This window comes from Patagioenas fasciata, chromosome 6 (genome assembly GCF_037038585.1).
Source record: "Patagioenas fasciata isolate bPatFas1 chromosome 6, bPatFas1.hap1, whole genome shotgun sequence".
NCBI classification, from domain to species: Eukaryota; Metazoa; Chordata; class Aves; order Columbiformes; family Columbidae; genus Patagioenas; species Patagioenas fasciata.
The window spans coordinates 16,283,535-16,297,481 of record NC_092525.1 but is presented as its reverse complement, the minus strand read 5'-3'; the positions used below and the strand labels follow the sequence as shown (position 1 = coordinate 16,297,481).

General features: G+C 43.5%; 2 protein-coding genes across 5 annotated transcripts in view; both read left to right on the top strand.

Moving 5' to 3' along the window:
* Nucleotides 1-2: 2 nt before the first annotated feature.
* Nucleotides 3-5,094, top strand: FPGT (fucose-1-phosphate guanylyltransferase; the record flags this gene model as incomplete). Its single annotated transcript, XM_065841837.2, has 4 exons — nucleotides 3-240; nucleotides 339-506; nucleotides 1,225-1,317; nucleotides 2,140-5,094. Coding segments are annotated over 4 exons (1,902 nt in total), but the record flags the coding sequence as incomplete, so codon positions are not given.
* Nucleotides 5,095-7,094: 2,000 nt separating this feature from the next.
* Nucleotides 7,095-13,947, top strand: part of TNNI3K (TNNI3 interacting kinase) — a 48,028-nt gene continuing 41,175 nt past the window's right edge. For 2 of the 4 annotated variants that reach the window (XM_065841833.2, XM_071810049.1), the window contains exons 1-5: nucleotides 7,095-7,229; nucleotides 7,863-7,971; nucleotides 10,412-10,497; nucleotides 12,017-12,114; nucleotides 13,350-13,460. In XM_065841833.2, the coding sequence (XP_065697905.1) occupies nucleotides 7,190-7,229; nucleotides 7,863-7,971; nucleotides 10,412-10,497; nucleotides 12,017-12,114; nucleotides 13,350-13,460 (444 nt within the window). In that variant the 5' untranslated portion in view covers nucleotides 7,095-7,189. The other 2 variants (XM_071810051.1, XM_071810050.1) reach the window with 2 other exon arrangements.

Sequence of the window (13,947 nt, the reverse complement as noted above, 5' to 3'; positions counted from 1 at the left end):
CCCTACAGTGGTTGAGCGCAGCTCCAGCGGGGCCCACCCGGCTATCCCTGCTCCGCCCGGGGCCGACCTGCAGACCGGACGCCCGCTCCGCCCAGGCTCCCCGCGCGGTTCTTCCGGGTCGGGCGCTCCGGTGCCGCCTCCCCGGCGGTTCCCGGGCCCCGGCGCGGCCATGCCGGCGGGCGAGCGCGGCGCGGCGGGAGGACACGGCCCGGCGGCTGGCGCGGTTCGCGGCGCTCCGAGGTGGGGCGGGGGTGAGCTGGCGCGGGGCGGAGCTGGCGCGGGGCTGCGGGGCGCTCGGCTGGCCGGGGGTCCCTGACGCGGCTCCGCTCTGCCCGCAGGGAAGGCCGCCCGGCCCGGCGAGTTCTGGGACGTGGTGGCGGTGACGGCGGCGGATGAGGAGCAGGCGCGGGCCTACCGGCAGCAGCTGGCGGAGAAGCTGCGGCGGGGCGAGCTCCCGCGGGGCGCCCGTTACCACGTGTTCGCCGACCCGCCCGGAGCCAAGATCGGTGCGCGGCGGGGCGTCGGGCCCGGGCTCTGGCGGGAGCAGTGGGGGAACGAGAGGGGTCCATGGCCGGGCCGCGGGCGGGGCTGCCACGAACGGGCCAGGCGGTGCGGGGAGCAGAGCCTGGGCGTCAGAGCCGCGGAGTGCGGGGAGGCAGAGCCACGGGAGGGTCAGAGCCGGAGGGTGCGGGAGGTCAGTGCCGCGGGTGGGTTTGTATGGGTGCGTGGTGATGATATGTGTGGCTCTTTTAAGTGTATCTCATAGAATACAGAGCATCACTGACTCATCTTTTTCATAAATTCATACTGCTTACCTTAACCTGATTGTTTATATTGAAAAAATGTTTTAATATCTTACCCAATGCACAGCACAAACCTAGAAGAAAGTGGTGTGACTGTCCATAATGTCTTCCTGTAATTCTCAATTTCTGTTCACTTTGATGTGGACAGTAACTGATCTCAGTAGCCTATCTGCAGTATACAATAACAGGCAGAGATTAATTTTCAGAAATCTAGCGATTTTAAGTTATAGGAGCACATAACAATATCCCAAACCATTTCCTTTTAAAAAATAGATGATGAGTTACTTTCTAAAGCAGAAGGCACATTTGAAAGACAGTTCCTGATCACTCTACCCCAGCACCAGATCCCAGTACGCTTCACGTGCTGGTGCAGATACTATTGGTGCTCTTTTCAGCACCTGCTAACCTATTTTTCCTTTAGGAAATGGTGGATCAACGCTGCATGTTCTTCAATGCCTGGAAGATCTGTATGGTGATAAATGGACATCTTTTGTTGTGCTGCTCATCCATTCTGGTGAATTCTCTTTTACATTTCACACTCTAAAGTTGTACTTTTTTTTCTTTCTAAAAATAATACGATGGCAAAGGAGGAGTCAGAATTTGGAAATACAGTTCAGAAAAGTAATCCTGAATATGTCTGATCTGATAACTTGAATTTAGATTGATACTTCAGGCACTGAAGTTGTTGAATCAAACATGGGGAAAGAAGTGTAATTAAGAGTATCTGCATAACATTCTGCTTAGAAATGCCCATTGAAGGGGCTTGGCCCCCTTGGCAGGGCCCTGTGATTACACTGAGCTTGCCTTCTTATCCCAGTAGTCAGAAAAAAAGGGAAAACAGTTTTGCAGAGGAGGAAAAAAATGAGGTAATAACATGTCACCTGACCAAACTGCTGGTTATTTGACTTATCTGGCAGAATTCCTTTTTGGGGGGGTGGGGGTCCTCCTTTTTTTTTTAAAGTGAAAAACAGGTGTCATTTGCTTTCTGTACTTTAACTACAGACAGGTGGTCCTTATTCCAGCTCTGATGCAAACTAGAGGTAAAAAATCAGCCACAATTTTAGTATAAGCTATTTAAGGCATGCTCAGTTTTGGACGCAAGGTCAGATCTGCGTTGAGAAATGTTTGAAGAAAAATGATCCATGTGTTTTGGATTGTTTTTTTTTTTTTTTTTTACATGTGTCTTTTTTTTTTTTTTTTGAGGAATACTCATACATTGACCAAGTTTGGGATTATTTTTAAACCTTTGTGTATATGTAAAATAGCTATATAGGTTTAGATTTTGCTTACTTATATGTGTTGTCTCTGTGTAACTAACAATGTCTTTTTCTTCAAGGCGGTTACAGTCAACGTTTGCCAAATGCAAGTGCCCTGGGAAAGATTTTCACGGCCTTGCCTTTTGGGGATCCTGTGTACCAGATGCTGGAGCTGAAGCTCGCCATGTACATCGATTTCCCCACTCACATGAGACCGGGAATTCTTGTTACATGTTCAGATGACATAGAACTTTATAGCACTGGAGCTACAGAAACGATCATGTTTGATAGACCTGGGTTTACCGCGCTAGCTCACCCTTCAGATCTGACTGTTGGGACAACTCACGGGGTGTTTGTTCTGGATCCGTGCGGTTTCACGGGGAAAGGAGGACTGGAATACACATCTTGCCGCCAGTTCCTGCACAAGCCCAATGTGGGGACAATGCGTGAGCGCGGTGCGGTGTGTGTGAGAGGGGACTCGGAGTGCGTGTACACAGACAGCATCTTCTACATGGACCACAGCGTTGCAAAGCAATTACTGATGTTTTATAAAGAGATGGGTACTGTTTGCTGTGAAATAGATGCGTACGGTGATTTCCTCCAGGCCCTGGGACCTGGGGCCACTCCGGATTACACAAAAAGCACAGGTAACATGGCAGGGAAGGGATCGCAGCTGGCAGAGGTCCGGCAGAAGCTGTACTCCCTCCTGAAAGGAACCTCACTTAACGTTATAGTCTTGAACAACTCCAAGTTCTATCACATCGGAACTACTCAAGAGTACTTGTTTCATTTTACATCTGATAGCAAGCTGAGATTTGAGCTCGACTTGCTGCCTGTGGCTTTTAGCATCTCTTGTGGGGAAGTCGGGACATTGGGTCAGTCAGTGAGTGTCATCCAGAGCGTGGCCCAGCCCGGGTGCTGCCTGGGACCTGGCTCTGTTGTCGAATACTCCAGGATCGGGCCCAGGGTCTCAGTGGGGAGCAGCTGCATTATCAGTGGGTCGCACATCGATTGGAAGGCAGACATCCCCTCACGCTGCTTTCTGACCTCGTTGAGTGTGAAAATCAGCAGCCAAGTGCAGTACGTCAGCATGGTGTTCAGCGTGGAAGATGACTTGAAGAGGACTGTGGACCTGCTGTCGGATGTGCACTCGCTGCAGTTCTGTGGGGCCAGCTTAGCGCAGTGCCTGCACCTCTGGGGGCTGCAGGTTTCAGAACAGCTCTTCTCCAGCGGGAGCTCCCGGTTGGGGCTCTGGACCGCCAGGATTTTTCCTGTGTGTTCCACCTTAAGTGAATCCGCCAGGATGTCATTAAAAATGTTAAGTTCTGCGCAGCAAATGTCAGCTCTTGCGTTGAATGGTTTCACGCTCTTGTCTGTTGAAGAAATGCTCGCCTACAAAGATGTGGGAGACATGTTGGAGTTTAGGAAGCAAATTTATGATGAAATTTGTCTACAAAGATCAAAAGAGAAGTCTGATTTGTAGAAGGAACAGTACTTGAACAAATTTCCCATTTTTGTTTGTGGATGGTTGGTTACATCCCAGCTTGTAGAAATCACAAGAGAAAAGTACACAGATCTGTTCTCTGATTCCATTGAAGTAGAAATAATGAAATCGCATTAACAATGTTGTTGTAGTGTAATATTAATAATGCAGCAAATGCAGATAAACTTTTTTTTATGAATTAATGAAATATTTCAGATCTCTGAAAACACTAATTAGTGACTTTTCTTGGGGCATGGACTACTATGTTTTGTATTCTTATCAGTAAGAATATGATACAGAACAAATTAATTAGAAATGTGACTGAAAACTGCTTTAGAAGTTTTTCAAAGTAGAACACCTGCTCTGAAGGGAGATGACAACTACTTTCTTTTGCAGCCAGCTGGGATAAACTCATCCCAAGGAAACAGACCTGTGCAAAGCCACACAGTAAAACTTAACAGCAAGATAACAATAATGGTGAGGTGGCTGTTTTCTAATATCAGATTCTGAAAACAGGACCATCAGGGCATTCTGGCCCATGGTTTTCCTGCAGTGTGTGATAAAGGATGCAATGTGACAGTGACTGTCACGTGGGACCTTCTGAGAGCAGGAGGCCCCTGCTGGAGTTTGGTTTTGATTTTGGTTGGGGCTGGGTGAGGGTCCCAGCCAGAGGCAGGTTTGGTGCAGCCCCTGGGTTGTTGGCTGGCTCCAGCTGCCCTCAAAGGCAGCTCGGGCTGGAACAGGCTCAAATAAAGCCAAGATGAGTGTTTAATGATTTTATTCATGTCAGCTTTCTTTATTTAATTAGCTTTGCTGTGTAGTGCAGTAATAGGGCTCATAATGAACATCATCTTAATGATTTCCCGGAATGCTTTGAAAGCCTGCTGTAATGAACAGAGATTTAGCTGTACTGTGTATACTGCACTATGAAATCTGAGCGAGGAAGATAATTTCAGTAACCTTTTAGGCAGGAAATTGAAATCTGAGAAATTGGGCACTTAAAAAAGAACGCAAGGGAAGGCAGCTGAGTTAAAAATGAGCAGCTGAAAGATGTGGGTGCCAGGAGGTCTGGGGCGTAAGGACAGACAGGGAGCTGCGGCATTGCTGGGGTCTGCCCAGAAACGTTCTGAACCTGGATGGGAGTTTGTCTGTGCTGGAGCTCAGTGGTTCTGGCCCCTTCCTGTCCCTAAATCACCAGTGGAACAGCTTCATTTTCTCTTCTCTTTACATGTGGAAGATTAATCTCTGGGCAAATGCCACTCTAGTAGTTTGAGAACAAAAATAGCAGTACTATTCTTCTCCACACTGCTTTTAATCCACTGCCACACAGAAGCCATTGTAAACACCTGTTTCATTATGTGGACTACAGAGTTCCTTGTACTTTATCTTCATAAAAATGTATTTTCTTTTAGTGTCCTTTTCGTTTTCTGTGACATATCCAAATGTCACCAGAATGACATTGACATGTATAGGAGCAACTTACAGCCTCTTGAAGTGAATGATAGATACGGATATGTTCTGATTAATTTGAAATAAAGATTGTTTCAAAAGACTTGTACTTTAAAGATTCCTTATGAAGGACATTTAAAACCAGAAATGGGAAAATAAATTGTTCATGTTTCTTGTGTAGGAAGCATGACAAGTGCACTCTCCAAACATGAAACTGCAATAAAACTTCTGAAAAAAATGAACCAAAGAAATTCCTACAGCTCAGTACTCTCTAAACATTACATCTGAAGTCTTTACTCACTGCTAAATGTTGCTTTTCACATTTTAGTGCTGCTTATATAGAAGTTCATTAGAACTGGCCTCACATAGTAGCCAGTGCAGTTATCCCTTTCTACTGTTTAGCAAACAGGCTCTTATTAATTTTTGTCTTTTTTCCCCCCCTGTAGTTTAAATTGTTCACATAACCTATGATGCAGATGCTTCAAGAATCCAGCTGAAAGCCGATTTTGTGGTGAGCAAAGCTGTTGTGTTCACTTTGCTGACTGACCAGATCACCCTCTGCTGCAGTTCCCAGTGGTCCCTCCAGGTCCATGATGATGATGCAGATGCTGCGGGTCACACAAGCTGCATCTGTGCCAGAGCTGGCCAGACCCTGTCTGCGGCTGCACGGTCACAGCTGCGCTTCGGACACCCCAGAAAAACCAGCAGTGCTGAGCTAGCGAAGCAGTGGGAGAGGAGGTGATACCCACCTCTGGCTGCATCTCCAGCTCTTCTGTTGCTTGGCAACGAGATGAGGAGGATCAGGTACCGGGCTGGGGCCTTTCTGCAAATATTTGGCTGAATATCACAGGGCATGTTGTCAAAGCAGTTCAAAGTCTTCTGAAATGCATCCTTGGTTTTATGTGTAAATCAGTTCAAATAAATAGATGAGCTCAAGCTGTGTCAGGAACTATCGCAGGAGCACAAGTTTGTTTACAGTGGGATGCAGCATGCTGAAGATTTTATATATGTACATTATATTTACATCTCTTCTTGCCTATAATCCCGTAACTGAGGAAAGTGAGGACTTGTACATAGAACAACTGCCAAGGTCAATTAACACACTTTGAATATATAAATGTGTATGTGTGTATATTTATACACATGTAAGTATAGATATATCAAATGAGTTAAAAAATAAAGGAGGAAAAGTGACATATACAGAAACCAGCATGAATCCCATAATTGGCTGGAAAATATGTGCAAAGTAATTCCATTTGATAGAAAGCACAGGGAAATGGATGTGAGAAGGGTAAGCAATAGATGAGCTAACCAGATGACTGGGGAGATTCCGTTTATGCAAGTCAAAAGCAGTGTTATTTTGTTATCAAACAATCTTTCACGGTTCTTAAGCACAGACTCTTAGAGGAATGCATCTGTGCACACAGTCTGGATTAATTTTGTTGTGGTTTGTCTGCATGTGTGTATACAGAGCTCAGTTCACCCGTCACTGGCCACGGGGTTCTTACTGTGTTGCTGTGACATTGGGTCCAAGCAAAATGCTCCCAAACAGGACACAGGGGTGAGCACAGCATCAGCTGGGCTGGACACACTGCCTGGGGCACCAACAAAGCAGTGAGGTTGTGTTCTCCCCATCCCAGAGAAGTTCTTCCTTCCCAGGACAGCAGCATTTGTCCCTTCCCTGGGTCCCCCTGTGGGACCAGCCCACCTGTGGGAGCCATTGGGGTCTGTCTGTGGGTCCCTGTGTGGGACCAGCCCAGCTGTGGAAGCTGCTGGGGTCTGTCTGTACCCCCAGTGTCAGAGCTGACATCAGCCTGGCCTCCCCAAACCCCAGTACCCCCAGGGATCCTGATGGTGCAATGGGAATCCAGCTTCTGAAGTCCCTGTTTCTGTGCAAGATTGGTACCAAGCTGCCCCATCACCAGTTTTGGGTACTCAGCAGATGAATGCCGATGTTGCTGCTGAAGCAGACAGTGGGGTTTTAAGCAAGCTGCTTAGGTACCTTTGTTATTTTTTGACAGTTGACAGCACAGACCGTTGTGCTCCATGTCATTGTTGCATGACATTCCGTTTGGCACAGGGTTTATTTTTAGCCAGCAACTATCAAAAGTATTTTTCAGTAGGACTGTCACTGCTCTTGAACAAGGAATCATATTACTGCAAGAACTTTGCTGGAACAAAGAAGATCTACTGGACAAATGGGAAACTATAAATCTAGACCAACCCAAACTTGCACTGGTAATTAATGTTGCTTTTTTAAATGCAATATACCATACATCTGTCTACAAGAAGCAAATGATATTTCGGGAAATAACTCATGGCTAATTTGCTCCCGAGGTCAGGGATAAGGTATTGTATTGTTCTCAGCTTATGAGAAGAATGGATAACCCATGTCGCATAGGCAGCCTGTGGAAGAAGACAAAAAGCTAGTGAACTGAATTTTTGTGCAGTCCTGTAAGTTCATGTTAACCTAGATTGTTATGCTGATTTAACTTGCACTTCATTAGAATAACCTTTAAACTTCCAGCCTTTTTGTGCTGTGGGTCTATGCTAAGATTTAGGAAATAAGAGCTAACAAATGCTGCCTAAGGGTGAAGTTTTCTCTTGTTCAAGTTAAAAATATTTCTGATAAGTATTCATATGTATTAGTTGTCCATGAAATCAGTATATATGTGTTTATATTGGTTGTAGCAAGAACAGTTTAAGAACTGTCACATTTTAAAATTTAATACTTTAATAGAAAAATTTATGAAAGAATGTACAATTGAATGTTTAAAAATCAAGTGCTTTGGTTACTGGGACATTATGATTTGAGTTCCTGCTTTCTGTATGTTTTGAAACGTTTTCTGAATCAGGGTTTTTTGTTGTTAGATGAATGGAAGAAGAAAGTTAGTGAATCGTATGCTATAATCATAGAACGATTAGAAGATGACCTGCAAATCAAAGAAAAGGAGCTGGCAGAACTGAAGCATGTTTTTAGGTAAAATATTCTGGAAACCTCTTTAAGAATTTATTTCAAATGAATATTAGCTATTAAGCAGTATTTTCAGTTTCAGGTGTTTTCTTATGGAAGGAGTTTCTCACATATGGAATGCATGTTCTTTACTGTCTGTTTTTGGGGATATATGATTACAATTCTGGGACAGAGTCCCTTAGCGTAGTACCAGAATTAGTGGGCATTAGTTCCCAATGCCAATAGTTTATAACAAGTACCTATATACTTCTGTAATTTAATTATTTTTAATGGGGTGACTGATTTTGTTGTGAACTTTTTGATTTTGCTAATATGTTGCTTCGGACAGGAATATCACAAAACCACAGACAGGCTGGGCTTGGAAGGAGCCTCTGGAGTTAATCCAGTCCAACCCCTGCTAAAACAGGTTCACCTCGCTGAAATAACAAATTCTAAATGAACACAAATCAGATTATCTTCTGAAAGTGGATTACAAATTTGTGATTGTAATCACTTTGTCAGGACAGCATGTGCTTGCAACCAAGTTCACCCAAGTAACATACTCCTATATTTGTTATCTGAAAAGCTCAAATAGAGAAAACACCCAGCTCATGAACTGTGAATAAGTAAGTTAAGAAAATGATCGGGTAAATTATTTCGGACATAAAAACTACTTGGAAAAAATAGTGAATTCTAAGCAGAAATAAATAGCGAGCTCAAAAAAGCCAAACTGGTCATATAAATGATTCATCATGCTGGTTTCATCTAGCATAATTTTCAGTGTTTGAGCCCAGTAAGCCAAAGAGCATGTTGAGCTGTCACTGCAACAAGCTGAGCACTTCAGCCCTAGTACAGTGAGGTTCTTGAGGACTTGCCTCATTTTAAGTAGTAAAAGTAATTATCTTAATGAATCAGAACCGGAGTGCTCTCTGTTTTAGATAACCAAGACACTGAGCCCATGGTGGGAGTGCTGGATTCCTGCCTGAGGCACCAGAAAAGGAAACTATGAGGTTTGAGGGGGTAGCCTCGGCGTTGGGCTCCTCAGTCCCTCTCAGCACCCGTGTCCCTCTGGCTCAGGTGGGACCAAACTGCTTCCAGCAGGAAGAGGGGAACTGGTGATGCTGGTGCCCTGCACTGGGAAGGAGCTTTGTTTTCAGTCTCACTTGAGGAATCAGCAGTGGTTTCAGTTCCAAAAGCTGCCCCCAGCCATGGAATCGGTCCCATTCTGCACCAGCATTCCTGATTCAGAACCATAACATGGATTAAATAAGCGGAATTTAGGTCAGGGTAGACCGAGCTGAGCGAACAGAAGCAAAGACAAGTCAGTGGCTTTGTCTGCATTTTGAATTCTGTTTAAAGAATAAATTATTGACATCTTTATTGAAGGAAAAAGTCCAAGTGCCACTTGCTTAACAGGAGAGGTTTGCAGAGGGTTATATTTTAAATTGAGAGAGAAGTCTTATACCTTATTTTAATTGTAACTGTGTTAAATATGATTAACAGTACTACTCAGTATGAATGTACAGATACACAAATCTAAGTGTTCTGCTAAACTGTGATCATTGGTTAACTGATACTGAATGGAAAAAACCTGAACTTCTATGGACAGACTGAAACTGGCATTCTCCAGAAAAATATTAATTGTTTTGTGTATTAAATTTTCAACAAATGTAAGTTCAGTTGTCTGAGAACTTTAAGTGCCAACATGCTTTTCCTTCATAGGATGCAAGTGCAAACTGTAATATTTTAGTTGTTCGCATCAAAACCAGAAATACTTGGCTACAAGATAATGGGAAGTGAAAATAAGGATCTATAAAGGATTTTAAAATTCTATTTTACTATATTCTACTTTACTATATTCCAGTGCAATAAGGCACTCCCAGTTTTTTGCAGTAATCATTACCAGATTTTGTTTGAGCATTAGTAACTTCTGTGTACATGTTTCCGTAGTGTGTTCACAGAAATGTTCCCATGTATTGATTCTAAGTTGTTTCTGTGCTCTCATTTGGGGAGCATAAAGTCACTTTCTGAAAGGCTTTTTCTGGTTGTCGTTTTTACTTTGTTTGCCTCTAGTTCTGTGCGTGTCCTGCTCTTTGTTTTAGAATGAACACACAGATATTAAAAATGTTTCTCGGTTAGTATCGCATAAATAAAGAAACTGATTTTGTATGGATTATTTAGATTTCTGAAGAGTCTTTCCTTTTTTTTTCTTTAATGTATAATAGCTGAATTCAGAATGTATATACTGTGACTGAATAGCAGGATCGTTCAGAAAACTGTAAATCTAGACTACTCACTTGATAACAGTAAAGTATTTCTAGATTTACAGAGTGTAAACTGGGTGTAAATTGGGCCCCATGTCTTAAAAAAAATTGCATTGAGATTTCTCTTTTAAATTTTTTCCAAATGAAAGAAACTGTGATGAGGGATGAAAACAGTAATCATCTGTAAAATCTCTTTTTTTCAGCTCTGATGAAGCCTTCTGCAAAGTCAATTTAAATTATCGCACAGAAAATGGGCTCTCTCTACTTCATTTATGTTGCGTATGCGGGGGTATGTATTTGAAACATGATGTTCTTTACACATTCTATTTCCATGGCTGCTGACCTGTTCTGTCTGATAGCTGTCAGGATGATTACCTGCTCAGTTAATTGGTGTCTGTGTTGTCCTTGCTGACAGCTGGATAAGCGTCTGTGTTACCTCAAACCCTGTGTCCAAGGGGGGTGAATCAAGTCACACCCAAACCCGTTATAGCTGATTCTTCATCCCAATGGAAGTTTTGGTTGATAATGTAACATATTTTACTATAGGTGCTAAATTAATTCAAGATTGCTTGTGTGTTAGTCAAGCAATCCACACTCATTGTGTAGTATTGCTCTGCATTTCTGTGTTCTGTACATGGTACAGACAGGCTGTGGGATAGGCAGCTGCTTTTAGCAACACTTGGCCATGCATATAACATCTGTGTTTCTAGTATAATGAAAATAACTGTGCTTGATTTCAGGGGGATTAAAAGAAACATAACTCAAATGCTTCAGTGAAAAATATCAGCTGTTAGGATTTTTGCAGATAGCAAATCAGAGTATGCAAGAAAAGAGTGTGTGATGTCTTCTGGGGTGTTCATAAAAACATCCATTTCCCACTGATCAGCATTGCTGCTCTGCTATCCACATAGTGAGTCATTAGTTCATGCACACTCTTTGTGCTTGTTACACAAATTTCTGCAGAAATTGGCTGAGAGAGGCAAAGACAATGTTACTGTCAGGTTCCAGCTCTGAAGTATTTACAAACAAGATGCGTGAAGGATTTGCTGGGTCTCAGTTGGGTGCTGTCAGGGGAGCTGATCCTGTGCTGCTCAAAACCCAGCAGATCTTCATTCCTCATCTCAGAGAGTGCAAGAGGGGATCCTGAGGTGACAGCAGAGCCACCAGTGGGGTTGCTGGGAGGGAGCTTAATAGAACACACAGAGTTCATTAATTAGGCACAGCCTGTGAGCTGTTGGAGGAGGCAGAGAAGCCATTAGGCATGACATTGGCCTTGATTACTGCCAGAAGAGTTCAGAAGGCAGATACATTTTTGGGATCATCCCTGTGCACCAGGAAGGTAAGAGCAGAGTGACTTTCTGTGCTGACATCCGTCAGCATCCTCAGAGCTGTCCCCGAGGTGACTGTATGTGGGGAGGGGAGCAGGGCATGGCTCCTCCTGAGGGTCTGAGGAGTCCTATTTTTAGGAACCAGGGGCTCTGAAGCCCCTGCTGGTTCCCGGAGCTCTTTGCAGCATGGTCGGGGTGCTGAAAGAGCAGTTTGCTTTACAAGTTCAGCTATCCCTAACAAATCCCGATTGAGTGCAAACAAACAGCCAGGCAGTGCGTGGCCAGGTGGCAGCTGTCCCTGGGTGATGAGATGGTGCCCAGTTCCACTGGCAGGTGTCACCAGATGCATTTCATGATTCCTCTGGGGTCGGCAGACGAGCTACCTATTTCTCTTTGCTTTCAGACTCACACAGAAATTTCTTACTCCATCTGCGCATTCTTTTCTGTAAATGACTCTGTTTCCCAATTTTCATCCCAAAGGTAACAAATCACATATTCGAACTCTGATGCTAAAAGGACTACGTCCTTCCAGGTTAACAAGAAATGGATTTACAGCTCTGCACTTGGCAGCCTATAAGGTAAATTATTTTGAATAGAATTGATGAAAAGAAATCAGAACTGGGCAGCTTATTTGTCTGAACTATCTATTTGAACTCTCTAGTTGCTACTTCTGGTGAAAACATAAATTTCACATTTACAGTGCATGAGAAAATTATCTACAAAGAGCCCATGCACAGGAAATCAGTGTGTGCTTTTTCAGTGTCATCTATGAGGATACAATATTGCTTAGGAAATATGGATTAAATCATGCAATGCAGCTCAAGATAGAGGAGTGTTCTTTTTATTATTATAGCTATTAATAGAAACAATCTCAAAAGATTTTGGTTTACAGTTTCTGGTTTTTTTACTTCTTTTTTTGTTGTTCCTCCTCAAGTTCCACATTCAGCTTCAATATTCATTTTCTTCACTATTGTATTTATCTTTTAAGACTCAACAATAGCAGTAGCAAGGAATAAAGTGGACAAAGACAGAATTTTCCTAAAGAATTATGATTCTTATTTTGAGATGGAGCATCTTAGAAACTTAAGCCATGTATAGACTAGCCCTAAAAGCACTTAGTTTTTTAGCAGGAACTCAGATCAAATTTAGAAGTTTATATTCTAGACTGTAGTGTTCAACCCTTATATGTCCCATAGCTGCCACAAGGTCCTAAGTCTCCTTCTTCTGCCAAGCTCTCTATTTGTAAAGAAGAATTTATTAACAGTCATATTACCCGGGCCTTATGACTCTTAAGGGGTTTCTCAAGTTTATTTTTATTACTATAATTCGATGGTGCCTATTGCTGTTGCTATACCTGGAAGAAGTCATAGCAAAAATTGTGTGCATGGCAGGAAAGAAGTGAAATGATATGAAAAACAAGCTCACTGTTCAGAATTTGACATACATGTTACATATTTATCCTGGGAACTCCTCAGGTGTCCTCATTCTTGTTAGGTACTATGATGTTTTGACATTTAAACAGCTTATGTGAGCGCTTAATAACGGCTTGGAGAGATCTTTAAAGGCATCAAAAATCAGAATAGAGACTGGTTTTAAAGGCACAGGGTTTATATAGCAAAAGAGAGACTTGTGGTGCCCAGGTCTCCCTTCTGCTCCATCCTTGCACCCCGTGCTCCGGAGTCACACTTGGTCCCCGCTCTGAGCGCAGCAGGTGACAGCTGGGGACACTGGGTGCGTACAGCTCTGCTGGGCTCCCCTGCAACCCAGGCAGCCGTGAACCAGAGCTAACGAGTTCTGTGTGCACTTCTCGCAGGACAACACGGAGCTGCTGACAGCGCTGCTGCACGGCGGGGCTGACATCCAGCAGGTCGGGTATGGAGCCCTGACAGCCCTTCACATCGCCACCATCGCCGGGCATCACAGGGTGAGTCTCTGCTTTTCTGTACAGCAAGTTAGGAGTGAGTGCTAGGATTAGCAGGTCCTTTATTTTAGATCAATGCCATTCAAAACAAAACTCGGAATTGGTTTAGTGCAGCTAATTTTTTTTTTTCTTTTTACATTTTGGGAAAACATCTGTGCAGATGTTTTTAGGTTGAGCAAACAGGCACAAAGAACATAGATCTGTTTGTACATCGCTTACCGGAATTTAAATCTCTTCAAAGTCTTAGCAACCAATGTGATTGTTTTCTAAATGTCAGAATTTCTGAACCTGGATATGGAGGGAGGTTTCCAAACAACGCCTTTCTGAGCATGAAGGAAGCACAAGGAAAGAGCTCTATTCCCTCTTAGCGTCACAGGTTCCACTTCACAGCCCCGTGACTTCCACTTCAGAAAGGGACAGAGTTTCTCAGTTTGGAGCTATTTTATACTCCGGATTAGTGCAGAGAAAGTTGTTCTCAGGGTAGGTCATT